The following is a 26,886-nucleotide window of genomic DNA, read 5'->3' as shown; positions in this document are numbered from 1 at the left end:
CAAAAGAAATATAACTACTGAAATGTTTCCCAACATATCAAATACAGTGCAGCTGCACATCCCAGCAGGACAGCTAACCCCATGAATCAATAGGCACATTCCAGCATCATATATAATATAGACAGCCATCAGCTGGGGGACACTTAATCTCCGCGCTAGCCGTTTTTCAATACGCGTGCTTCTGCTTGTCTCTGACCTCAGCATGGACGTTTATATCACTTTCAAAACAAAGCACATGTTGGCGGTCCTGTTCCCGGCAGAGGAATGTATTCAAACAAGGCCCTTTCTCCTTTGTCAGGCCGCTTTTACATGCTGTTCCAGGTAGACTTGCAGTCATCTCAGCCTAAGTGTTGAGAGCCAGATCTCATCACTTAAATAACAGAAGAATTGATAGGAGCAACAGAGAATCTGTGAAATATCAAGAGATCACAGGGAAAAAAATCTCTTTAATCAGCAGTAACATCCCATCCATACATTCCTGTGCCGCACTCAGTTGCCAGACCATTGTCATCACTGTGATGTGCATTTCTTACAGCTGTTTTCTCCATAATCCTCAACAACGTCAATAGCAGAACCACACTTCTAAGATGCTGATAGGCCAACTTCGGAAGGCACAGCTGAGGCAGAATTTCCCCCAAAAAGCCAAAACAGTCAAAGTCGCGTTTGTGGTAAGCCATTGCGGATGGAGGGAGGCTCTTCTTTCATACTCTGCTTCTTCTAGAGGACCAGCATATGAAGAGAGCTGATGTTTGGGAGGGTTTGGACGCATTTGCATGTAACATGAAATCACTAGATTGTGTACAGTAACGGTGAACTTCCTGGAGAGAACTGAAGTCCCGGCCTGCTGCTGTCCTTCAACAACCCTGATTAAGATTGGAGTCTAAATTGGCCCAATCATCGCAAATGATAAATATCTGCAGCCAATCCAGTTGGCAGTTAATCAGCACCGTCCAATCAGGTAATGAGGACCTGCATGTTGGAATGGGAAGCAGACAACCCCCACGGCTGTTTAGCAGGGAAGAGAGCGCGGTCATGTTCTAAAGATGCATATAGGCGTGCCACATTTGTGTTGTCTCCCTTGTGTGGATCCCTGTCTGCGGACAATTATCTTTGATCAGAGAAACCGACGGACATCTCCTCGGAGGCAGGGGGTGTCTGAAGTGGGAAATGAGTAAGTAAATTCTTTGGTCGAAGAGAACCACCCATAAATTGACTACCCCCCCCCCTCCAGGAACTTGGCAAACCCTAAACCTCCAAACCAAGCTACAGTTGGGTCTGGAGTTGTTTATGGAATAGTGCATGGAAAATTTGTCTGAGAAACATATTTTTTCTAGGGAATTTTTATCATCAGATTTACATTTATTTAAAAAACACACCGAAAAAAACAACACTGTACTGTTGCTGCGCGATCTCCCACGGGTTCTGTAAGGAAAGAAGGCCTTTCCAACATGGTACATTATTCTTAGTTAGATGCCAGAGGACGACTTTCTGATTTGTGGTCCCTCTTTAGCGAGCATTCCTGGGGGAAATTTGAGAGAGACCATTATGCAAATCCACAGGTGCATGCCAAGACCAAATAACTGGACTTCTGCCTCCAAGTACTTCAAGATGCCTTCTCCCGGCTCCTGATAGTGTTCAGACCACAGTACGTGGAGTCGCGCCAGGAATATGTGGGTATCGTGCTGATGGCCACAGGACCTGCATAGCCACAGGCATTAAAGATGTTTTCTTAGTTGAGGGCTTATCAGACATCAACTGAGAAAACAAACAGGAGGGCAAGAGTGTACTTCTATCACATCCTGTGTTGCTGCGGCTGCCTCCATATGATGGAAGCCATCCCCCCCATTATGCTTTCTGCATTTAGGAACCATACAAATTTTAATTTACCCCTCCAAGTTAAATTAACTTTATTTTGTATTTGCGAGCATGGAGGAGAGAATGAGAAATGCTCGTAAATGGAGGGATTCCCTCTGTGTGGAAGACTTAAAGTATAGAGGGTTATCTGAAGACAGGAAAGCTCCCTCATCACTGCAGCCAACCTGTCTGTGGGGATTATAGAAGATGCAGCACGCATCTGTCACTCATGGTGAGCTCATGTCACATGTAGAGCCAGTGCCCTCTTGTGTCTAAAACATGCATTCATCTGGCCAAGAAAGTCTTATTCTCAAGCACTACACGTATCCCAGCTTTCTAAATGAACGCCACTTTAGTTTACAGGGTGTTTTAGGGTCAGATCAAGGTCAATTTTCAAACCAGCACATGTGAGGCACCAAACCATAGACTGGGTTTTTGGGTGGAAATAGGGGTGTGTAATAACACGTCTTCAGATAAGATAAATACAATACAGAGGTTGAAATAAGATGACAAGAATTTATTCCATCATTTTTATTCCCATAAACAAAGTAGCTCCATCCAGAGAATCTCAAACATTCATCAGCAGCAGAGGCTCATTAAAAAACCCAAAACAAACAAAAACAAAGAAGTAAAAGGAAAAAATTACCCCCACCCTCCCCCCCGGACCCCACCCATCTTCAACTTCATAGGCAAATATTTCACAACATCTAAATCGCTAAAAAAAAAAAATCACACTCAGGCCATCTGATCCAAAAAGCATCTAAACAGAAAACAGAGTAGTAAATGATCATGAAGAGCAAAACATTAAACAACATAAAATTACAGGACAGAACTCAGTTATACTTGTTTACACTGATCAAGTCGTACAAGTAATGCTCACGCTTTGTGCTGGATAAATATGTCAGCTTTTGGTACTGGTGCTGAAGGTCAGGTCAACATTGCACAACCCAAACAAACACGAGCGCCTAAACCCTCACAAACTTCTTTAACACTGTAAGATCAGCTAAAGCTCTGACATTCGATTGGCACTGAGGAGCCAATGCAAATAAATCCAACACCTACTGTCAAAATGGGATTTCTTTGCCATTTACTAAGTTCAATCTCTTGAATCAAATTTGACTGCTTACGGGGCAAAACTAATCAAAACACTACTAAGAAGAATCATTACCTATTAACATTTTCTGTTTGCTATGAGTAAACATCACTTTTCCTAAATGCTCTACAAGCTGTCAGCAGACTTCTCCAAATTGGCCAATGACCATGTAAACTCTGCAACACAAAAGGAAGTGCTAATAAATAAGAAAAAAAAAAAACTTAATAAACCAAACAAACAAACAAGGAAACACTTCTGTTGGCTCAGGATATCAACAAAACTAACAGCAATAAAAATAAATAGTTTTACAACAATATAACAAACAGGGCTTATTGTTCAAAGATGCTTTGCTCAGCTTACAGGATGATGGAGCATATGGCTAAAGGTTGTACAGTCAGGGCTGGAAGGAGGCAACTATGAACAAACCGTATGCACGTTTGCCATGCATGTGCATGAAAACACACATCTGTGTCAGAGGATGCATAGGTGGCAAAGGAGATTCTGAGGTAAACCCATGAAAGGCTGTGAATGAGTCAGTCAAAAGCTTTATATAACAAAATGTTATACAAGGGCTCAGCCCTCCAACACCCAAACAGCTTTCACATCCACAGTAACCTCTGCATGTGATAAGAGAAAATCATAACATGACTATTACCTACTATTGTTGAGTATGTTTCTCTCACCTACACACCCCCCGGGATACAATCAGAGGCAAAGGGCAAGAATAAGGCGGGTTTATAAAACATAAAAACAAAGATTAAGGAACAACAGAAACTTTACCTTCAAGACACAATAAGTTAAAATGTAAATATAGAAACAATATCACTTGGCTCCTTTTAAAACCACTTCTGCTCAGATAGAAAAAACAAAAACAAAACAACAACTTGTAGAAATTATATTAAATCTCAACCCATCAGACGTGCAACAGTAAAGTAAATCCCTTCTCCTTAAATATTAAATCAAAAAGTAACAAGATGAAAACATTTGTATACGTGCTAGTATGTACAAATTAAAGAGTGATATTATAATATTTACATACACACATCAGTCCCTGATCGATTAAGGCCAAAGTGCTGTAGATGCACGTGTCACCCACGTCACATGTAGGCTGCTGTTGCACTTAAGTGTTCCTCAGTTTGCAAAATGCCAAAGAAGCAGTTATACAGTTATACTCAAGGCTTTTGCTCTAGTATTACTCGTCTCTCAAGCATATAAAACTAAGCAAACTTTAGCATCAGGAAATAAAAACTGTCCAAACACCCTTTTTCAGCAGTTGGAATTTTGTCATTTTTGTCTTTTTTTCCTTATACAAAAGTGGAATATTTTATATACAGTAGCACTAGAGTTCATACGAGATTCACTACAGCCTCCTGGGACTTCCTGAAACGCTCGCTCATCTTGAGAGAGGGTATTTATTAGGGAGGGTGAGAGTGCCAACAAGTCCACCCGTTAAATGTGAACGAATGCAGGAAACCAGGGCAGTGGAGCAGTGCTGGTCTCTTGTATGTGTGAAACCACAGTGCCAGTTGATGGAAGAGTCAGAGCATGCCAAAACCCTCACTGCCCTCGCTGATGGCCAGCTTCAGCATCTTGTGCAGCTCCTCGTAGGAGTCGTAGGTAGGGAGGCACAGCTGGTTAAAACTAGACAGACACAGAGAGTCAGCATGTGGTTGAACTATTGTTGATTTGAAAAGGAGAACGGGCTGATATTACATTATTTCTTATGTATAGAGAAAAAAAAAAATCAAATTAAAAGACCAAAAACGGAAATGATTTTAAACATTTCCAGACGTGATACAGCAAAACACACCATCACAGAGCTCTATTGTTTCCAACAACTATTAAAAACATATCAGTGAGCCATGGTGTTGCAGTGGGGATTTTTTTTCCCCACTCTCTCACACAGTTTATTTTGACTCAGTCCCATGTATGCCATCCTGTTGCTGCCATAAAAAAAAACCTCATTAGTATGTATAAATAAGCCACTGAAGCTATTCCACAGAAATGTGCTATTTTCTCCTGTTTGAATAACATTTTTTTTGTACAATTAAAGATTTTTACTGTACCTGTGATCTGGTCTTAAAGATTTATATCATCAGTGAGAAGACTGTTGGTTTTAGACATGATGCAGGATTTGGCAGCAGTCAGAAAAACACATAGCAGCACTGTTGAGGCATGTTTTTCTCTCAGTATGTGTGCTTCTACTCACCAGGTGTGTGCAGTGGGCAAAGTGCTATGTGTGGGGGCAGCGATGATCTGGAACGAGGGGCAAAGAGTGTTGAACCCGCCGTGGGGTAGCTGAGAGGAGCCAGTGGTGAACTGCAGAAGACGAGCCAGTTCTTCTTGTGTGAAGCTGGACACCACCGCCCAGAACCACTTCATCACCTGAGGGAAGGAAAAAGGAAAAGCAAACAAGATCAGACATTTCCACCAGCTGCTAGGGAAGAAGGCAAGATAAGAAAAGCGTCCGTGACGTACCTTCTCTCGGAAGTGCCATGATCCACCAACAATCACAGCGTGGGCCTTGAAGTCCTGTACGTTTATGTCACCAGTGCCACACATCAGCAGCTAGAAGCACAAAAATCCATAAATATCCGGTGTTGATTAAAATGTCAGCAGGACTTAATTACAATACATCGCACATACCTCCAACTCGTTCTCATCAAATATGGCTAGCAGGTTTTCTGGAACCAGTTCATTCAAACCTGCAATTGATCAGGAAAAATGCACCAATTATGTGCACATTACCAGAGATCTCAAATGAGAGGAACTGGCAAGAAAAATACAAATGCAAAAATGCAGCTGTGTGCTAGCTTCATTTCCTTACCTTTAAGGAAATGTTCCACCTCATCTCTTACCTGACTGGCCAGTCTATACTGGGCCAGCAGGTTAAGATAATGCATCTTGTTTTCATTGGTCACAGCAATTTGAGCTCCACCAGATATAAGCTCCACCACCTGGAAGAGAGGACAACGGGGTGAAAATGATAGAAAATGACATTTAAGGTATGTTGAAAACTGGCAAGTAACAGCAAGAACCAGAGGAAAGAATTAGTACATATAAGACCAGAAACCCTGTTGAAAAATGTCACATTACTTCTCAGCTAATTTATAAATATTTGGGCAATTCATTTTAATGTTAAAGAAACAATTTGATGAAGTAACGTCGTTATTTAATTAAAAATCTGCGAGTCTGAGCTCTGTTTCATCACAGATTTATGCAGCCAGCTATTTGGGTGATATTTTACAAGTGAACAACAAAGTTTATAAAGAATGCCAAACTCTACTCGTCCATCCTTTTATATAAACTCACCACTCTTCCTCTTTTAAGAAAAATTGAGGCTCTAGCCAAACAAGCAATATGGTTTGTTTTGCTTGGTTTACTGCTTCGATCTCCTGGGATCTCCTACATCAGTACTTAAAAAAAAATAAAAATAAGGGGAGGTTCCTTTCCAAAGTGTTGCCTCACCTTCTCCAGCTGTCCTGACTTGCTATACTTCTCCTCGGCAAACACCAGGTCCATTTCACTCACGTCATTGTTTAGGATGAAGCACACTTTAGTTTTGTAGAACTCCTGGTCGTCCGTCTCAAAGTACTGCATGTGGAAAACCAAACGAAAACCCAGGAAAAAAAAAATTAAATTTTTAAATAAACACGGTACTTCATCTTCTAGCAGGGAAGGATAAAAAGATGACTGGGTGGACTGGAGTTCTCAACTTTGAAAGCGAAGTTATTTGGATAAACAGCCAAACACATTGGGTAGTTTTCTGTTAAATAAATAATGCCAAGAAAGAAATGAGGTTTCTTGGCTTTGTCAGGAATGTTTAAGTGATGAGATAGAACAGTTGACACTAGAGGATAAACAATAGAGATGTGACCCTCCAACTTCTGAGCAAAGTGTCTCTTTAATTGGAATGCACTGCGTTGCATACCTTGTAGTTCATTCTCAGGCCAATGATTTGGGCCAAGAAGGAACGTGTAAAGCGAGCTCGAACCAGCTGTTTGTAGGCTCCACCCAGAGCAGACTCATACAGACATTTCCCTACAACGCGACCCGCAAACTCATACATCTTTAGGCGCAAGTGGGGTGGCCTCTCGGGATTTGGGTGTACCTGGAAAATGAAGACGAATACTCTGTGAGTTTCAAAACTAAGTGTTGATGGTGTATACAGAATATACAAAGGGTTGAAAACAGAAACTCACAAGGCCCTGGTTGTTGTCACTGAAGCGGGTGAACAACTGATTCGATGTGTCAAAGAGAGTCTTGCAAATCAGTTCAAACCACTCCCTGCGTGGACCGCCCCAGTCCAGAGCTGCAGAGGAAAGATTTTAACGCACCTTAAATCCTTTTCTGATTTTAAGTGAAGTGCTTGAGGCAAAATGTCATTTCTCCAATAGGCCTCGTGTTGATTGTGCGTTTACCTTCCTCGTCCTGAAACACGACCTCAAAGTTTTTACTCCAGTCAGACACTGAGAAGTTCCTCGTGGCCTTCAATGACTGAACAAAGAACAAAAACGACAATTGAAACAGTCTATATGATCATAATGGTCACGTCACTGTTATGATTACACCTGTGGTCTTAAAACATAGCTTATAATAAAAAAAATAAAACAAATCTGAGTAAATAGAACGTCCTAAATGTAAAACAAAAAACACTTGGAAACTGAAATCTCAGAGGACTGACGTACGTGTGTGTGTGTGTGTGTGTGTGTGTGTGTGTGTGTGTGTGTGTGTGTGTGTGTCTGGCTCATACTCAGATGGTGAAATCATGCCTCAGATTAACACGCGCCATTTGGTTAATGCAAAATCCTGTAACTCCTGCCAAGTTCAACTCTTATGCAGGAATATATCAGACATGTGTACTACACACACAGAGACAAAAGGGAGCACTGTTTCACCGTGTTTGGCATCGTAGAAAAAACATTTTGGAAAAAGGTCAGAGTGACATGTGAGCTGATATTTAAAAAGGCTTTCCTCTAAACCTTTTTTTTTTTTTTAAAAATCAGAAAACATTGGTAATAAATGTTTTTGTTAATAAACCTCGGACTTTAATGCTTAACGTCATTCTGGTGCACTGTTTTGGAGAAATAAATTACATACCACATATTACACACTGGATTAGACAAATTATGTCTATTCTTCTGCTTTTCCACTAGAAAGAATAACATACGGCGTAAGACTTACTGAATCCAGAATGGCGTGTCGGCTGACTTTTAGGCAGGTCTTGGTGCGAGGTCTCTTGGAATGGATGTGCCTGAGTTCACGCTGAAAGAAATTCACCTTGTCTTGGAACGTTTCAGAGCCGCCTAAAAACAACATTATTAAATTACTACTACAGTTTTCCAAAGAGACGGTATTTGCTAAGTGCAGATCGTGCAAAAGTAACGGCGTTCCACTCAAACAAACCAATATTCTTGTGCAGGAAGCGAATGAAGGTGGCAGCCATGATGTTCCTATCCTTGCAGCTTAGCTCCACAGGAGGCTGTATCCCATCATCCACTACTAGAGTTAGGTACTTGTGAACTGGGTCAGGACCATAATAGGTAAACTAAAGAAAATAATTCAATTAAACATTAACCACATATAAAACAAAGCGATCTAAAAAAAAATATACCGATTCTCCAGGATTGTCTAACATTAGTTCTGCTTACCTTTGTTCCTGGACATACTCGAAAGGTGAAAAGGCGCCATGGAATAATTTTCAGGTAGAATTCCTTCACGGATAATTGCTGTTTGAAAAAACTCAGGTTCAATGCCCTCATATTTTCATACCGGCAGTTTTAAAATCTCTGAATTTAAAATAAATAAATAAATTGGAAGAGACAATAAGCATACAAGAACAACTGAAGTGTTTCAATTATTACTTCATAAAATATAATCCAGGTATTAAAGCTTTTGTGTAAATAGGTCTGTATGTATGTGGGCACTGATCTAGAGGACGAGGACAGTAAAGGTGATTCTGGTTCCAATACCTAACCATTATATTGCCACCGGTCACTTACCTTTGGCGATATGTAACAGTAGACCTTTTTTGGTTTCTTGACCTTCTCAGGTTGTCCCTCCACAGGAGAGTCATGTTCATCCTCCTCTTCTCCCATGGAGGGCCTCCTCTGGGGAACCAACAAAGAGGAGGCTGGTAACTGCCACGATGAACTGCTGTAGTTCCCACTACTGTAAAGGTATGCCTCAAAGTAGATGCTTATGCCAGGAGTGGATACATTCTTCTCCACGCAGGCCTTTTCATTCTCTGCAATGTGACATGCAAAGAGGAGCATTAGGCTATGAAAACAGTAGCTAATACATTTCTCTTCAGCACGTACAAGCTGCTCACCACTGAGAACAATTATGTCAAATTCCCCATTGCTGAGCGGCTGATCCTTGTAGGAGATGCGAGCCCTGAAACAACCAGTCTTCTTCAGGGTCAGTCTCAACAGAACCTGGCACTGCTGCTTGTTGACTGAAACAGATTTGCTGTAGAGGCCCTCCAGACTGTCATCATCTGCTGTGCCTAGCTGAAAGAGCAGAAAGACTACAAATGAATCCAAGCTTAGTTCTAAAGCTAATGGTTGTGCAATTGTGCAACTTAAGAATAAAAACTAATCCTAGGTTTTATACTCGTCATCATCAAGAAAATAATCTCAGTTTAATGGGTAAAAGAACAGGAGTTTCACTCGCTTACAGAGTGCACATGGACACTGTAGTTTGCTTCATCTGTCAGAGATGTGGAGTTACTAGTAGGGTTTCCATACTCGTCTCTGGGCTCAATTTGTAAAGTGTGCCGCTGTCCGTTTGTTAGCACCAGGGTGGAGAAATGGTAGGCTATCTTGGTTTTGGATGGAACAACTGTACCTGAAGTGAAAAAGAGAACAGAAATATAGTCATCCAAAATAAAGACTTTGTTTTGACATGTAAACTGCATGAAAACATTTTATGCATCTACCTGGCTGGAATATCTTGTAATAAGGGCTATAGGCCACATTCAGTCCACCCAGCTTGACTGCAACCTCATAGCGTCCAGCCTTGCGTACTGTAAAAGCCACTTTGACTACATTGGACTCTGGGTCTTGCAGGACTTCCTGTGTGACAGGGATGTCCAGGGCCAGTTCAATGTGGGTAATGTTGACCCTCAGCCCCACAGGCCGATGTGCTGGGAAAGGCTGACCATTCTTATAGAACAGCTGAAAAGGCGAAAATAGAAAAATAAAAAGTGCCATTTAATACTGAAATGAGATTTTATTATCATCTCTTTTTCCTTTCTCAACATCTAGAATCTAGTGTGACCTGGACTCTGAAACTCATAGTCTGTCCCACTTCCTGTGGTTCCTTCCAGTCCCACGACACTTTGCAGGAACGTGGGTCCAGGTAGTTTCCCCGGACATAGTCGTAGATGCTACGATCACCGCGTCGCCCTGGATCCTCATTCTGCAGGAAGCTGACCACCCTTGCCGCAAGCTCACAGAGGAACTTGATGGTAAAGACAAACGCTATGATGGAAACAGTAATTCCACCTGCCACAAGAAGGAAAGAAGCACAAGAGTTGGAACTCATTTTGCAAAAAAACATTTCAGTATTAAAATAACTAAAGTTTAAGCAACGTTTCATCACCAACTATTTAAAAAACAAAAACAAAAACAAAAAAAAAACAGCAGCACCAACTAAAGCCAAAGTGTGAGCAGGAATAAAAATCAGTCACATACAAGTAAACACCAACCATATCAACTCTTACACTACCAGATAATGTTGTACTCACCAATCACGTAAAACATGAGGTCCCTTATCAAGAAGCACAGTGCCACACTACAGCCAAATATGAGAGCTCCCGCTGAGAAGACAGTAACACAATGCACTATTGATTACTTCAATTGTAGAAACTACTCACTTCCTCTTCCTTGTCTGCAGAGTCCGTGTCAATGCTTGCACTTTCCTTTGTCTCTAGCACATAGTTTTCTTATTATGTAAATTCGGGTAGGTCTTCCATACCACTAAATTTATTTTTAAATCAAATGCAAAGAAAGGGTGTGACAAAAATGTCCAGCTTTGTCCTTTAGTATGAAAAACCACACCCTGTTAAACAACAGGAAAGCTGGTAAGGTAAGGTAGAGAGTTGTTTTGTTGTCAGACAGATGAAGTAACACATAACTTCTCCATTAGAGAATTTGAGCTGCTTTCAAATGATCTATGCTTCTTTGAGTAACATTTGTGAAAACCCTTGAAAAGACTAAGCAAACAGTACTTCGGTTTATATGTTGTATCTGAATGCCTGTTGATACTTTGCAGCTGGCGAACACAACCACAACTAACACTCTTTAAAGGCAACAATAAAAACGTGATCAGGGTCTCACCAAATGACCACTTCTCATTCAGACGTCTCTCAGCGAGGCTGTGCACCAGCCGGATCTCGTAGTCCTGGTCACGACTCCCCCTGGAGGTCTGGAGGATCTTGATGCCTGTAGACAACTTTATGTAGTCTTCGTAGTAGTAGCCCCAGGCAGCTAAAGAAAGCTGCAGCTGACTGTCAAACTGAGAGAGATCATCCAAATTCATACAACCCAAGGTCTTCAGTCTGCAGTGTAAAACAAAAAGTGAAAGTATGTCAAGCAGGTAATAGAAATGAATCTAGCATTAAGCAACCGCCTTTCTTTTAGGCTTCGGGACTGAAACCTAACTTTAACTCAAGGTCTGTTAAACAAGAATGCAGTTCCAACCACACACACAACCCGTCCGGCATGCTTAACAAAATCTGGTTTAAGTACAATTCAGGCCAGGAGCCTCAATCTTATCTCCTAAACTACTCCAGTATTGCAAAAGCTACATCGGATGACATGTTCCAACAAGCCTTTTTCAAAATAAATAGAATAAAAGGAAAAAAAAAAAAAAATCTAATTCCTGTGGTGTACATGGAGGAGGAAAATACTGGATGAGCCAACAGCAAAAGATTATTAGAATTATAATAACGCTACTGTCCAGATTAATGGAAAATCATCTTTGGTTCACCAAGTCACAAATCAATAATAAATAAATATACTGATAATTATCAGCACACATTAATAAATATACAACAGAAAACTTCAGAAAAAACATCACAGCATCACTAATTGCATCTGGCACAAATGATCCCTCATACACATTTTTACTAGCTAGAGGCATCCTATAAAATCTTCCTGACAACATTAGCTCGAAATCAGATCAGCAACAATGGACTGGATAAATACAGTGTATTAATAAATACAAAGAAGACCTTTAATCCTCTAAAACAAATGTTCATACTGTCTCTGTGTCAGCTGACACCGAGATCATGCAGGGAAAAGGGATAGCTCAGAGTGGTGGCCCCATGACTGGAAGGTCGGGGGTTCGATTCCCCTGAACAGCTACCCTGAGGTACCCCTGAGCAAGGTACCGTCCCTACACACTGCTCCCCGGGCGCCCAGTGGCTGCCCACTGCTTCACTGAGTGAATGGGTTAAATGCAGAGAGGAATTTCCCCACGGGGATCAATAAAGTACACTTTCTAATTACGCTTTCACAGCATGATCTTTATGGGCAAAAATAGAGATTAGTATAAAATATTATCTGAATAACTAAAATCAAATCAACTGTAAGACTGCCTTTTCTATCCTTTGTTAATCAGCATGCGCGATGCTGTCTCAGTTTAATATGTACATACTGACAATAATGGTACAACTAATACTAAAAGCAACTTTAAATCCCCACTTACACTACATTTTGATTAAAAAAAATTAATAATTAACTTTGGCTTTTTCAGTTCTTTACTGAACCAAAAGCACAGAAAAAAATGATGTGGGCAATGAAGGCTTACATAAAAGCCAACAGCAGTGGAGGCAGCTATAGTGTTGCAGCCATGACCTTCAGAAATGTGACACTGTATCCCACTAAAAATGTCAGGAATCTTCCTAACAAACAGTATTTTCCATGTTTCTGAAACAAAGCTGATCTCTAGAAACATAACAGTTTACTCAAAAAAGAATCCCAGCACACTTATTGTTTTGATAGCGCAATAACTAATACTAATCATAGCTGGTTCTGTTTGAATCAGAATAAAGCACCCAACACATATACAGAAACATCTGCATTACTGCAGGGTCTCACAAATGCAGTCTCTAAAGAATGCTTTTTACTGCAGTGACCCTCCAAAACACTGCAGCCTACACAGCTCCGTGTCAGCAGACTCAGCTAGCCGTGAATGGAGAGGGTGCCCTCAAGTGGACATAAATAAACCTAGTGTGTGTTAACCAACATGAAACAACTTAAAAAGCGTTAAAAAAAATAAACAAAATCTTAGAAATCACCTGGAATAATCTATATTTATGACAAGGCAAAAAGTAATTGATTACATCAAAGGGTTGCTACTCATACCAGATTAGTAGAAATGTTGAAGTTAAGACTTTTCATTGCTTACGTATGATAATAGTGCTCCAGGTTCTGGGAGCAAAGCCACTCCTGGAAGGCAAAGTCTCGGAGCAGCTGGATGTGAGCCTCTGCGATCTCCCTCCAGCGCTGCTGTTCCTTCACCACCTCTTCCAAACGACTAAGAACACTCAGACTCAGTTCCTCAAGTGTGTGTACATCTGGATGGCACATGAACAGCATATAAAATCTCCAATACTCATACTTGCCAGTAAATCCACATCAGTATAATGACCCGAAACGTCTATATCCTCATTAAAACCTACTATAATGAAAGCTTAAGCCTGTGCTGTTTGTATGTGCATGCCACTGGCATCAATTTAGTCTGAATGTTTACTGATCAAAACAAAAATATCATCAGAGTCAAACCTAGAGGTAATGCAATCTCTCTGAAATAAACCCATAGTAAATCCAGTTGAAAGTGATACTTTTGCCTCTGTTATTTCTGCAAAAACTCAAGTCTTCTCACACATATCACTAACATCAGCTTGCTCTTTAAAAGAAAAAGAAATCAGCTAAATGTCTGTATTGTTTTGGTCAGGTAGGATTGAAGTCAAAGGTGATCCACTGACCTTCAAATAAGTTTCTGTATTGAGAGAGGTTATGTCCTTTGAGCCATTCCTCGATCTGACTCTCTTTTCCTTTCTTCCAGCGCACTTCCCAGAAAAAGATCCACGACAGTGAGCAGAAGAGGAAGGTCAGGAAGAAACGGCGGTCCATCAGACCATCTTTCAGCCTTCACTCAGACTTCTCTGTGCTCAAACACCAAACACCATCGAGTTATTCAAATCTCCTACAACAGAGGAAAAATGAGTTTAGCCAGATGGGATTTTAAAGAAAAAGTTGCTCAAACAAGCAGTAGATGGAAACACCAAGGAGCCCGGCTGTAGACTGTTCTGTCAAGAAAGAAAGTGTACTTTATTGGTCCCCGTGGGGAAAATCCCTCTCTGCATTTAACCCATTCACTCAGTGAAGCAGTGGGCAGCCACTGGGCGCCGTGTGTAGGGACGGTACCTTGCTCAGGGGTACCTCAGGGTAGTTGTTCAGGGGAATCGAACCCCCGACCTTCCGATCATGGGGCCACCACTCTACCTACTGAGCTATCCCTGCCAACAAACATGAATATTTAAAATGTCCAGAATAATACGAAACCCGTGGCATTGAAATATGTATGAAAAACGAGGCTCTGACAAACCTTTTAGTAAGGACAAACAGGGTCAAAGATATGCAAGTCAAATCCAATGAGAGACCAACAGTGCAGCTACTGATTATGACAGATATTGATAACCATTCTGGTCTCGCTAGCTCAGCTGCCAGCACGTTTTCACACTATCTGCTAGCTAAAGAAATAACATATTCAAACAGAAAGCTTAACTAGAATTTATTGGGAAGGTCAAAAGCCTCGGAAGGTTAACTGCAACATCATCAATTCTCTCTGGTCTGTTGACACAGTGGGAAGGCTACCCTTCACAACTGCTACAGTAGCACTCCGACCAGACAACACAACGCTAACAGCTAGCAGAGTTAGCCCTGAATGTCAGCGTCCTTTCAGAAATCTCGTCGCCTGCCCCAAAATGGTTATTAAGGTGCATATCGTCACAGGTGCCTTTTGCAAAACCACGACTACACAAAACAAAACTGAACAAATGCAATATTGTAATATAGCCAAACTATTATTAAACACTGCAGTTACCTTCGTCTGCGAGGCGCTAGCGTAGCCACCGGAAAATGCGCAGAACGGGCGTCGATTTTTGATTACGTCTGCGCATTGCTAACACGAGGGTAGCAAGTCGTACTTGTAGCCGGTCTGTGGGTTCAGTCACTGAAATTTGAAATGGTACGTAGTTTCTCACTGTATCAGAGTAACATCACCGACTTAACAATTGTTGTTAGATAACTTCTTTTTTTTTAACTTGAAGGTTAGAAAGTTTTGGCAGATTTACCGTTAAGCTAACATGCTAATGCTAATGCAATGTTTCCACATCGGATCTTTAGTCGCGACGTTTTAAAGGTTAAACAGTGAACGGTATCTTTTTTTAACGAGCGTTAACGTTTCAAAAGGTTTTGAGTAGGTTCTGTCACTCTATTTAGAGAAATTGTATATTAACACAGTTGAAGTTTCTGCTGTTAAGTGTTGGTTGTGATCAATTTTGGGCTTCATCAATGCAGGGGAAGCAGAAAACGAAGAGATATGCAGCGATGAAAAGAATGATCAGTCTCAAGGACCAAAGAATGTAAGTTTCGCCAGTGCTTTCTGCGTCTCTGCTTTATTTAGAGCCATGTGATTCATTGCTTCACCCACTTCCCACGTAAAAAGCTGCCACAACTCATCGTTTGTTTTGTAGAAAAGAGACAGACCGAGCCAAAGCAAAAGAGAAAAAGAAGAAAGACCCTTCGCAGCTGAAGGAGAGAGAAGTGTAAGTTAGCCACGAAACAGAAATACGCATTGGATCGTTAAAAAGTGTTTGATCATGAATTTGGTTTCATTTCTTTGATTTTTGTGCAGGACTAAGTACCCATCGTGCCTCTTTTTTCAATACAACACTCAGCTTGGCCCACCATACCACATTCTGGTTGACACAAACTTTATAAACTTCTCCATCAAGGCCAAACTGGACATTGTTCAGTCTATGATGGACTGCCTTTATGCCAAATGTAAGTATTAGTGTTCAGTGGGAATTTTTTATGAAAATAATAAAGTTGCTGTATGTCACTTGTTTTATATCAGCATCCAATAAAACAGAAAGTTTATATGAATTTTTTAAATAAATTCCATCCCATCCAGGTATACCATATATTACAGACTGTGTAATGGCGGAGATTGAAAAGCTTGGAATGAAATACAGAGTCGCACTCAGGTAAAGGCTGCTTGATGTAAATAAGTGTTTCAAACTTGAATGCATTTAAAGTTAAGTTTGTTATTGAAACAGTCTTCACCCCGTTTATTTTTTGTAGGATAGCAAAAGATCCAAGATTTGAGCGTCTGCCTTGCACACACAAGGGAACTTATGCCGATGACTGTTTAGTCCAACGAGTAACACAGGTAATATATGCAATTAAATGTCAGTGTTAATTTTTTTTTGCACCAGCTGTTTGCTTGTCAGCACACACAAGAGCTGAACAGTAAGATAACACAATTAGGTAGCCTTAAAAATTGACCACAGAAAATAAAGGAACTACGTAACCAACTCCAAAACTCTCTAGAGTGGAGTCTTTGCAGCTATTCCCTAAACAAAGAAATTAGGTAAAGGATGTAGAGAAAATGTCTGCTGCAGTCTGCTGTTTACCTCAGCTGGTGTCCTTGTGCATTTACTGTGGAGAACGCTATAAAATATCATGAAAGGAATCTGATATGAGTATATGAGCTCACTTCTGTCTGATGACAGTGACACTGATGGTTTTAAGTGCTGCCGTTTTTGCCGCTGTTAGTGGTGTTAGTAAGACTTTCTTTGAAGTGGAACAAACATTGTTGGACTTAGAAACTTACTGAATTAACTTTCATAAAATGTGACAATGTAATAAAACTGTTCAACAGATGGAAAATTGATTTTTAGGACACTTTAGCCTAACAGTAGCTGGAATAATGTTAGCTTATAATCAGCTGCTGTTGTTTAGCCAGCTCATTGTCAGCTTTCCGGAAATGGCAATGTCAGATATCTAATGTCTATCTGTCTGATCTGCTGATAGTAAGAAACAGATGATAAAACATAGGTATGATGCTGCATCTCTTAAGTCTGACTTTGCAGACACCGATTGCAGATTTGATGAGGCGAGTGGTTACCCTGTACTCAGGCTGAAATTAAACAGAGTAGTTCCAATAGTGAGAACCCAGCTGAAACGATTAGTGTTTTGCTGTGTGCTACATGTGAGAAAGGACACTTTCAGACAAAGTTAAAACCAGATTTTTCTCAAGATCGTCCAGGTCTCATGTGCAAAAATCACCTCAGAGTCTCAGTTTCCAGAACAGCTGATTGTAGTTAGATCAGTTAATTCTGTGTTATCACTCTGAGTTCAGGTTGTGATATGTTCCGAGTATATTATATTAGTGATTAGGGCTTATTAAATTTTAATGAAATCTGCAGATTGTTTCGGTGAAGTTTAATCAACTCCTTGCTATCTAAAATATAACGGGACACTGGAGTAAATTTTCCAGCATCTCACACTTCTGATAATCAGCTGTCTGCTTGACGTTTATTCAGCTGTGTAAGAACTATAACTTTAATCTCAGCCAAACCGATTTACTCAGGAACAAATAAAATACTAAAAAAAGCCAAACAATAACATTTTTAAGTTATCTAAGTGACTCATATATATTTAACCTGAGTAGCGAAAGACGGCGGTGGGTTTGAAAACGATTTGCCGGGAGTCCGGTGTTCTCACGGCTCTAGTTAGCCTAGCCCCCGGCTCGCTATCGAGCTAGTGGGTAACAGATGTCTCCGAAAACGTCGGAGCGCTTTTGAAAATATGTGGTGTCTTGATAAACTGAGCAGATATTTGAGGTTTACACAGCTACATTCTCGCCTGAAAATATGTTAAACGTTTATTTTGTGACCCAGAAACAATAATAAGAGTAACATTAAAACTAACTAGCTGCCGCCATTGTTGGAAACTGCGCTGGGCCGCGCTATGAATTCTGGGACACAGCTGCTTCTTCTTCTTCTTCGGGGTTTAACGGCAGCTGGCATCCTTGTACATGCAGTGCTGCCATCTTCTGTTTCAGTCCGTTATTACACTCTTAAATCCTACTAATTCCTGCGTCTTTTGGGATCTTACAAAGCTTCAAACGACGCGTCGACTATTAAATTAGTCGTCGACGATTTTGATAGTCAACGTAATCGTGACTAGTCGACTAATCGTGGCAGCCCTATTAGTGATATGTGGTATTTAAACAAACAACAACAAAAAACAGGATGATCAAATGAATTAGAAAACAGGAAGGGGAAAAAAGTCCATGAATTGCATTTTATTTTGTGTGTTCCACTCTTCTATTATTTACTCTTGATTTGAATTTTCCTTTATGGATACCTTGATATCAAAGCACATATATTCAGAATCTTTGTCATTATACAAAAGTAAAAGTGCAACTAAATTATATGCAAAGAAGGCAATCTTATTAAACATTTTCTGAGGTACAAAACATAAAAACTAAAAATTTTGGTAAATAAACAGGATAAAATATATATGCATGTGTGTATTTGTAGAAGGAATCAAATAAGCAGTTCAGGTTTATTAAAGAAAACCAGTCAGTAAGAAGAGGAGTGTGATAGAGTTAAAAGTTTACACTAATCCTGCTTTCTGGAACAGTTCTCTGATAAAAGGCAAATTGCCAAATAGTAACTGTGATGTGTATAAATGTCCATCTTCTAACGCTGGCTATGTTGCTAAGGGGAGATGTAAATTATGTAAAAATATTTCTGCAGCACAAGTGTTACATCCTGGCCACTGTTGACCGAGATCTGAAGAGGAGGGTCAGGAAGATCCCTGGAGTTCCCATCATGTACATCTCAAACCACAGGTAGCAGGGTTCTGCATTTTAATTAAAATATATGGCAGCTTTGATTGTAGCTATTTTATTTTCCAAGTGTTTTTCAAATATAAAATTAAAATAATGTTATTGCTAACTTTGAAATCAATTTGTTCTGATTCTAAAAACAGGTATAACATTGAGCGGATGCCTGATGACTACGGTGCTCCAAGATTTTAATGTATCTACAGCTGACCAAGAAGTGTAAATAGACTGAAGTTTCTTGTTGATTATTCCTTTCATTTGTATTAAAAAATATTGAGGATTGAGGCTTATTTTGTTTTCTCTGGATACTCCTGCTTCCTCGTACAGTCCAGAGACACGTACATGTTAGGTTAATATAACAAACACATTAACTGGGGATTGTGGTTTGACAGTATGGGTGAGTTTGAGTGTGAATGATTGTGATCATCACCCCCTGTGATAAGCTGGTGACCTGTCTGGCGTGTATCCTTCCTCTCACCCAGTGTCAGCTGGATTAGATAAGCCTTGAATGGATGGAAGTTTCATTTAGTGAGGATGGGGTGTATTTGATCACATTTCAAACTGCAAAATAATTTAATTGAGTGATTTGTTCTTGAAACATTTTGTTCCAATTTTTTTTTCATTGAATAAACGTGTTATTGAAATATCTTGTCTTTCATTTTTCCATGTTAAATGTGTAAAGTGATGTTTACTCAGAGCTAATTTAACATTTAACAGTAATGTGACATTTTATAATCAAGAAGTACATTTCCTTATTTTCTACTTGTAGTATACTGTTAAATTGGAAAATTGAAATATAAGCTAAAGCAGACCTCAGGTTGACAGCTTACGAGGAGCACCTAAATGCATCATCGTACCCCTGCTGAGATCATCCGCTAAGTAGGGAGCATGCGCAGGAGAAGAGATTTGGGGAGTGTCTGAGTAGCTCGTTGGATGTGAATAACCGCAGACGCTGAAGCCAAGAAGAGCATCTGTGTGAACAATGAACCGGCGGACTTGGACGGAAATCGTTTGGTGAAACGGACAAAGCGGACGTGTGAGCAGCGCCGGGGAGATGGAAATGCAGGAGAGCGGCGATTTGCTGGATGTCTGTGGCGTGAATGACCTCTAACGAAAGGGGGAATTAGGAATTTATACTTTGCTGTCTGCAAAGTCAATCCTCGCATCGAGAGTGTTAATGTTGGCTGGCCTGTGTTTGGTTGTTGCTGAACATTAACAGTAAGGCCAAGCATTTTATACCTTAAGTAGCCTTATTGTCTCGATTTATTTATTTCAATTTCTGGTCATTGAATGCCTTTAGTCTACTATTGTTTATTTCAAAGTGTCTAATACTTATTGCAGTACGATTTTAATACACGTTATTAAACCACTGCCTCATATTTACGTGCTGTGACACAGGCGAATATTAATTATAGCAGATCAGCCTTTCTTTTATGAAATACTGATGCCATAATCCACTCGGTGTCATGAGTTGGCCATCTGTCGTGGACACCTACTTAAACCTGCAAGCAGATTAATCAAGGTGTAAGGATTTAAAGGCATCAGTCAGGACGTTTCTGTGCCAGAACTCTGCTGGGCTTCCTGGTAAAGGAGGGGATGCTCTTGGCCACAGTTGGCTCATTGGAGGAGAGAGACGAGGAGCAGGAGGATGAAGGCGACGAAGAGTTGAGGGATGGAGGGGTGCCTTTCTATGTGAACAGAAGTGGCTTCCCGGTGGATGAGGAGACTTGGGAGAGGATGTGGCGCCATGTGGCTCGAATCCATCCCAGCGGTGAAGCATTGGCGAAGGAGATAAGAGGTGCCACTGACCTGCCCAAGGTAAAGCCCGAAGGAAGGAGGAAGGAAATGCAGCTGCTCGCACAGCACTGAATATATAATGCGTGTTTTGTGCAAACTTCCCTGCACAGGAAATTTCTATTTTGCTACTTTTGCTATTAGTTATACAAAACAGAAGAGCACAGAGGTCAAACAATGCTACATTCACCAGCTGCAATGAATATTGGGATTGTGTTATGGTAATGCAGATGTTCGGATGCTCTGTCCCACAGATTCCAATACCAAGTGTGCCTACATACCAGCCTACCACCACTATCCCACAGCGCCTGGAAGCCATACAGAAGTACATCAGGGAATTGCAGTATCCTTTGAGCAAGCCGGTTAGAACTAAATCAGTGATAACAGGGTGCATTTAAAATGATTTTGAGACTATATAGATTGTTTATAGATTTTACACACCGATCATAGGAAATGTGGATGTTAAAGTGCAGAATCCCACTGACCCACTGTTTTTTTCACAGTTTAAAATATGGGCCAGACAGCTGAAATATAATGTAGGCCACCACAGATGCTATATTAGGTGAAAGCTTGATTTCCAGCCAGAGAAGGATTTCATCCATTATTAACCAACAGCCTATGACTCCCACAGAGCACTTTAAGGAGCTGCCTTTTCCTTTCTCTTAAAACATTTGTCATGTTGCCTTCTCGCAGTATGACCTTAACTGTGCTTTACAGGTACAATCACACAGGAACGCAGTTTTTTGAAATAAAGAAAAGCCGCCCTCTTACTGCGTAAGGAGTTCTTCAGTCACAGATATTTACAGCAGCAATCACAGGATGTCTGGGATGAGGGTCTTTGATTTCTTAATATTTACCCAGTGTTGCTGTGAGTGCATGCATATGGATCTCTCTGGTTTACTTCAGGGCTTTGTGTGTAGGAGTGTGTGTCAATCAGCACAGGGCTGGAAAACACTTTCCCTGACCTCACTTTATTAGATTTAGTAGCGCCAATATTATTTCCCTGGCTCAATGACAATGCTTTTGTTTTCATGAAATCAATAACAATGTGTTCCTGTAACTGGTAGTGCAGTAGGCTGCTGTCCCCTAACTCAGAATGACATTAAATGGTACTCTTGTTTTTCGTTTGTTTTGCGCAGGTTAATGGACATTGCTAAGGAGATGACGCGGGAGGCTCTGCCAATCAAATGTCTGGAGGCAGTGATCTTGGGAATGTATCTTTATGACCACAGAGGACGTGGTGCAGGTCTTAATTTATTGTTTTGTTGGCAGCACTTTACAATACAGCTTGAGACTAAGGGCGTAATTACCCTGTAATTAAATTAAATTTCAATTAATTTTATTTAAAATTACAATGTAATTATATTTCTACACAAATACTTAAGGGTAGGTAAACAAGAAATAATTATACTGTATGTAAATTTAAGTACTGCATAATTTCCTGGTAGTTTAGTGAAAAAACAAACAGTAATTTTAAAACATTAATGGATACATCAATACATATGCATAAAATTCAATGAAATTCCATTTAATTGCTATGGGATTGCACCTTTAGTCACGGCCGTATTATAAAGTGTTACTGTTTTGTTTTCTGCTTCACTCCAGTGGAGCCTGACAGAATGGGTTGACAAATGGATTCATAAATTTGTTTTTTGGCAGATCTACCGTATGTTTTCTCATCAAATTTTGGCTTCAGATATTATCTAGTATAGCGGAACAAAACAGATGGATTTTCTACATAATAAGAAGCAGCAGGCTTCACCATTATATGCCCGGTTTTAGATCAATTTGTACAGACGTTTTTTAGACTTAGGATTTGAAGGTCAGTTGTACGTTTCCTTGACTCAGCTTGATGCAGTTACCTCACCAACAACATGCCTGCCGTGGAGCGCTTCCCCCTCAGCTTTAAATCTCAGTTCTCAGGGAACCACTTCCACCACATTGTGCTGGGAGTCCACAGCGGGGGGCGCTTCGGAGCGCTGGGCATGAGCCGAAGAGAGGAACTCATGTTTAAGCCCCTGGAATTTCGAACACTACTGGACTTGGTCCAGGAGTTTGAAGGAGCATACAGGGGCTACTGGCACACCTTACGAAAAGTCAAGATTGGCCAGTACGTTTCCCACGATCCTCACAGCGTGGAGCAGATAGAGTGGAAACATTCGATACTTGATGTGGACAAGCTCACCAAGGAGGAGCTACGGAAGGAGCTGGAGAGACATACTCGAGACATGAGGCTAAAGGTAGAGTGGCGCAGGTGGACTGCCCTTTCTGCTTATCAAATTCCCTTTGACGTGCTCTCTCTTCATGCGTGGTGACACTGATTTGAACTGCTGTTTGAAGAGCAATCTCTCTCAAATGCTGTTCTCTCATCACCTCTGATGCTCATATAATGAAGGCAGCCTGGATGCTGAGCTCGGTGTATAATAAAACTGACTTGACGCTGCTCTGCAGTGCTTTACTCAAGGGTGGCTCTGTCCATCAGTAGCTGATCTTGTGCACTCAGTGCATTACACAATCACATTAAAGACAGAGACATACTTCAGCCACTGACACTCAGAGTAATGGTGAAAGCACTGGTAGCTCACTCATGATGTTTTCAAGTGAATGAAGCTCTTATGTTCTTTTGTGGTTTTGCAGATAGGAAAGCCTGCACCTCCATCTCCCACCAAAGATAGGAGGAACAGCATGGGTTCACCCCTCAGAGGACCAGGCAGCCCCATACGGAGGATCAGCCGTGTTGAGAGGCGGTATGATTAATCACATGCTCTGCATAGCTCTCAGTATTTGCGCTGGAGATGTCTTATGATCGAAGGCAAAAAGAAGGAGCTTCTAAATTAGTCACAGTTTGCTTCTTATATGAATAAACCTCGTTGTTGTTTCTAACATTTATTTATTTATTTATTTGCAGCCCCTCTGGAGACAAGAAGGTTTTGGAACAAAAATCCTCCACAGATATGAACGGATACCAGATTCGAGTCTGAGGAAGATTTTATTTTATTTTTTTAGATAATTAGCAGATTTCAAAGCGCCACACAGGGTGTTAGATTTTGCCATAGAATACGAGCGTAACAGAACACGTTCATTAGAAAATTTGATTATTTCCACACGTGCACATATTAACTGCCACCCACTCACAAGTCCTCATGCACAAATTCAATGACCGGGAAGCAGCTGCAAGCTGGAAACAAAAAACACAGGGAGAGGCAAAGAATGGGACATGTGTCTGAGAGCGTTTCTGCTTGGTGCTGGAGGACACACGTGCTCATACAGGTTAATGCTATGGCACAGCTAAAGCTGTGAAGTGACATCATCTTTCAAATGTGTTTTGGTTAAAAGAAAAAGCGCTAAAATGCAGCATAAAAACAGTCAGTATGCTGCATAATGGTACAACAACATAAAAAATGCAATATCAATTTTTAAAAATCTGATTACAGCAGTGAAATATGGATGCTCTATAGGTGCAACCACAGCTCAGTGTAAAAAGAAAAACGCCTGCTCTGATGTTTTCACTTCTATTAAATTTCAATTTAATGATCCAATCAGGAACAAAGGGCAGAGCGTGTGAGTTGAGTGTTTTGCTGCAAAACAGTTATACCCACTGTGTAGCCTTACCTATTCAGGCTTAAAAACAGTTAAGGAATGCTATTCATTTGGATAGGCTAAAGAAAATCTTACAATGCACTTTTTCCCTGCCAGTTTTACAATGTTTATATGTTACTTGACAAAAATGTTTTTACTTGAATTTGTTATGTGGACCCTTAATTTGGAGTCTCCATTAACTCCACCGCCTCTGGACTTCCTGTAATATTAGCTGTCAGTGACAGTACAAGAATCTCCATGTGGGTATGACTGTGTTTACGGTGACCAATCACAGTAGGGCCGAGAGATTTCTAATCCTCGAATCAGGTCGTGAGAGAAGCAGAAGCAGAATTTATTTTTTTTAAGCAGAGTTGACTTGTGTATAAATTTCCCTCATGCTTGGGGCTGATCTGAGCTTTGTACACACAGGTACCCCTCTATGCCTTCCTACCCTTTTGTTTTGTTTCTTGCTCACAGATTCCAATGCTGCTCATTGAATTTGTGCCCACAGATTTAGATTTAGATCATGGAAGTGGTGGTTAATGTGTTACATGTCATATGACGTGAATCTGATATTTTCCAGGGGCCAGTGATTTAACCTAAGGTTTATTTTTTTGTACACACTGGCCCGTTCACAGGATTCAGTGTTGAATAGATTACCAGCAACTCCTCGCAAACAAACGCCTCATTCAGCTTCCCTGTGTTGTTACAGTATTTTTCTGTAGCAGTTACTGTGCATAGAAATTGGTGCTGGCAGTGCTCCCAACATAAAACAGAGCTGGGGCACAAGTGCAGTAATATGTAAACATTATAAATGACTGAAAAAGTTTTGGTAAAACAAAGCGAAGAAGCTAAAGCTGGACAAAAAGTACCGGCTCAGCTGCTGGACATATCACAGGTCCCTGTGCTGTCTACAGAAGCTCTCGAGGCTCGTCTGCAATCTGTCTAGTTGTACTGTAAGTGTGCAAATAAATGTCATGTAGTATATATCCACTTAGATTCTGCTGGGCAACCATTACTTGTGTAGTGACTAGTTTGCAAACCACTTCCCTCGTGCCTTGTGTGATAATTCAAAGAGGAGGATAAACACTTTTTTAAAAACATCTAACCCATTATTCTTATTGCCCGACTAAACACAAAGCAGCTCTGCCCGTCTGAATCACTATAACATAAACACACGTGTCATCAGTTATTCTAACTGATAAATATAACATCTTTCACATGAGTTAAAGCCGATGAGTAATGCAGCTGCATTTATTGTAAAGTAACAACGAGGCGAGTTTGTGTGAACTGTACTTTTATTTGTAGCAACTTTATCAAATGCTTCACTTGCCTTAAGTGGTAACCTAAGTAACTGACTTCCATTTAAACAAAAGTGTATAGCAGTTTGTTTACAGCACTTTTACCTGCATTTTGTATTTTTTTATTGGAAATGCCGTCATTTTATACCCTCGTTGTTGACGATCACCCGTAAATACTTAATTGTTTATCACCCTGTTTCAAATGTTGCTGCAGCCAACGTTTTTATCTCTACGGTAGGTGTTGTCCATTCTCATGTCTTATAACACGGTTGTTTTGTATCAAAAACTGTTGATTTGCAGAATCACAATAAAGAGTCACGTTGATTATGGCAACACATCTTTATGGGTTTTTTTATTACCTCCAACAAGAAAGTTAAGGCAGTGGTTTAGTGTGTTTGTATATCTATTTTTTAGTGATAACTGCAAGTTGTGGACAGTTTTATGACACTAGATGGGTCTCTTGGACCCTGGTTAAGTCTTTGTTGAATTTGTCCAATTTTTTAAAGGAATTTCCGATGGTGCTTATCTGCTGTAGATACGGTTTTAGGCCTGACACGTCTTTGGTCTTCTACTTGTCCAGGTTCCTCAGACTGTTTAAGAACACACTGTATGCTATACTGAGATATCCCAAGTTTTTGTTGTTTTCCTTGATTTAACCGAAGAACTGGAAACAAATTTGCTTTTGTGACAGGCTTCTAGTAACAAAGTTTCTGAATATAGAATTTAAAATTGGTTCTTTGCTCAGCTTTCTATAATGTGTAAACACAAGACAGGTTCGTTGCTTGAATTACGTGCCTTTTTTATGCTTTGAATAAGTCATAGGTCAGTGTTATGTGGTTTAGGAAACGGGTCAGGTACAAGGACTGGACTGAAAATTTGTGAAAAGCAGCAAATGACCAAAGAAAAAACTTTGAATGCCTGGAGATTACGCAACACCTTGCTTAAAAAAAGGTTAAAATGTCTGCTAATCCTTAACAAGATCATAAACTCTATACTTAACAAGGAGACACACTGTAATTTGGTGTCTTTGTGCCAGGCAGGGAATTTTTTGGTTTTCTATCTATCAGCAGTTCATAATGAGCACTGCAGATCCTTCCAGAACAGAGGCACATAACAAGAGCGCACTGAGCTCTCTAAACACCATCTCTGTCAGGACTACTATACAAAGCAAACACTTCTATAACAGGGGAAACACAAGCCTCAGCAAACTAAAGCACTGTCATACTGCGATGGCAGAGTTCAACATACTGGACTTTTAGATTTCAGAATACCTTCAAATTGGAAAAAATGCTGAAAAAGTAAGACCATGCCCAAACTGAATAATCTATTTAT

At 40.4% G+C, this 26,886-nt stretch overlaps 3 protein-coding genes and 1 long non-coding RNA gene across 9 annotated transcripts in view; 3 read left to right on the top strand and 1 right to left on the bottom strand.

Annotated features, from left to right (window-relative positions):
- The window catches only part of LOC147307405 (uncharacterized), a 28,394-nt gene extending 17,606 nt beyond the window's left edge, over positions 1–10,788 (top strand). The window contains exons 4-6 of the long non-coding RNA XR_015126390.1: positions 5,160–5,952; positions 9,000–9,126; positions 10,278–10,788. This is a non-coding gene — a long non-coding RNA (uncharacterized LOC147307405). The remainder of the gene's footprint in view (positions 1–5,159; positions 5,953–8,999; positions 9,127–10,277) is intronic.
- Positions 2,357–15,367, bottom strand: arel1 (apoptosis resistant E3 ubiquitin protein ligase 1). Of its 2 annotated transcripts, XM_086274815.1 has the most exons (22): positions 15,065–15,367; positions 13,944–14,164; positions 13,364–13,532; positions 11,290–11,510; positions 10,698–10,769; positions 10,229–10,455; positions 9,888–10,125; positions 9,627–9,796; positions 9,279–9,459; positions 8,950–9,194; positions 8,599–8,676; positions 8,354–8,495; positions 8,132–8,253; positions 7,369–7,444; positions 7,150–7,259; positions 6,879–7,058; positions 6,416–6,541; positions 5,775–5,904; positions 5,594–5,652; positions 5,426–5,515; positions 5,157–5,332; positions 2,357–4,588 (listed from the first exon to the last, which is right to left on the bottom strand). In XM_086274815.1, the coding sequence occupies exons 2-22, from the start codon at positions 14,089–14,091 to the stop codon at positions 4,486–4,488; spliced, it is 3,063 nt and encodes a 1,020-aa protein (XP_086130941.1). In that variant the 5' UTR covers positions 14,092–14,164; positions 15,065–15,367; the 3' UTR covers positions 2,357–4,485. The 2 variants fall into 2 exon arrangements, with proteins under 2 accessions (XP_086130941.1, XP_086130942.1); XM_086274816.1 differs by lacking the exon at positions 15,065–15,367 and having other exon boundaries at positions 13,944–14,183.
- On the top strand, positions 14,458–19,528 carry fcf1 (FCF1 rRNA-processing protein). Of its 5 annotated transcripts, none has more exons than XM_086274818.1 (8): positions 14,458–14,957; positions 15,541–15,605; positions 15,717–15,788; positions 15,878–16,026; positions 16,157–16,229; positions 16,327–16,414; positions 18,792–18,886; positions 19,027–19,528. In XM_086274818.1, the coding sequence occupies exons 1-8, from the start codon at positions 14,946–14,948 to the stop codon at positions 19,073–19,075; spliced, it is 603 nt and encodes a 200-aa protein (XP_086130944.1). In that variant the 5' UTR covers positions 14,458–14,945; the 3' UTR covers positions 19,076–19,528. The 5 variants fall into 5 exon arrangements, with proteins under 5 accessions (XP_086130944.1, XP_086130945.1, XP_086130947.1 ...); XM_086274819.1 differs by lacking the exon at positions 14,458–14,957 and adding an exon at positions 15,026–15,200 and having other exon boundaries at positions 15,540–15,605; XM_086274821.1 differs by lacking the exon at positions 14,458–14,957 and adding an exon at positions 15,026–15,208.
- A 258-nt stretch (positions 19,529–19,786) lies between these two features.
- On the top strand, positions 19,787–25,881 carry vash1 (vasohibin 1). The gene is made up of 7 exons (XM_086275237.1): positions 19,787–20,698; positions 20,929–21,017; positions 21,392–21,448; positions 21,814–21,888; positions 22,533–22,914; positions 23,312–23,421; positions 23,583–25,881. Exons 1-7 carry the CDS (start codon positions 20,477–20,479, stop codon positions 23,653–23,655), a joined length of 1,008 nt encoding a protein of 335 aa, XP_086131363.1. The 5' UTR covers positions 19,787–20,476; the 3' UTR covers positions 23,656–25,881.
- Positions 25,882–26,886: the final 1,005 nt, after the last annotated feature.

This window comes from Aulonocara sp. 'chitande type north' Nkhata Bay, linkage group LG19 (genome assembly GCF_057382095.1).
Source record: "Aulonocara sp. 'chitande type north' Nkhata Bay isolate Kocher_YH1m ecotype deep benthic linkage group LG19, A_spYH_male_GT1.1, whole genome shotgun sequence".
NCBI lineage: Eukaryota > Metazoa > Chordata > Actinopteri > Cichliformes > Cichlidae > Aulonocara > Aulonocara sp. 'chitande type north' Nkhata Bay.
Note: the sequence above shows the minus strand (reverse complement) of the source record. Positions and strands in the feature narration are given on the sequence as shown.

Coding starts and splice junctions, on each gene's coding strand:
- arel1 (XM_086274815.1), bottom strand. CDS start 14,091: ATGGACCGCCGTTTCTTCCTGACCTTCCTCTTCTGCTCACTGTCGTGG. Junction 8,677..8,949: donor ACTGTTACATATCGCCAAAG/GTAAGTGACCGG, acceptor TTTTTCAAACAG/CAATTATCCGTGAAGGAATT. Junction 5,333..5,425: donor CATGGCACTTCCGAGAGAAG/GTACGTCACGGA, acceptor TCCTTCCCTCAG/GTGATGAAGTGGTTCTGGGC.
- vash1 (XM_086275237.1), top strand. CDS start 20,477: ATGCTCTTGGCCACAGTTGGCTCATTGGAGGAGAGAGACGAGGAGCAG. Junction 20,699..20,928: donor GTGCCACTGACCTGCCCAAG/GTAAAGCCCGAA, acceptor TCTGTCCCACAG/ATTCCAATACCAAGTGTGCC. Junction 23,422..23,582: donor ATCAGCCGTGTTGAGAGGCG/GTATGATTAATC, acceptor ATTTATTTGCAG/CCCCTCTGGAGACAAGAAGG.
- fcf1 (XM_086274817.1), top strand. CDS start 15,344: ATGTTTCCACATCGGATCTTTAGTCGCGACGTTTTAAAG. Junction 15,383..15,540: donor TTAGTCGCGACGTTTTAAAG/GTTAAACAGTGA, acceptor TCATCAATGCAG/GGGAAGCAGAAAACGAAGAG. Junction 16,230..16,326: donor AAATACAGAGTCGCACTCAG/GTAAAGGCTGCT, acceptor TATTTTTTGTAG/GATAGCAAAAGATCCAAGAT.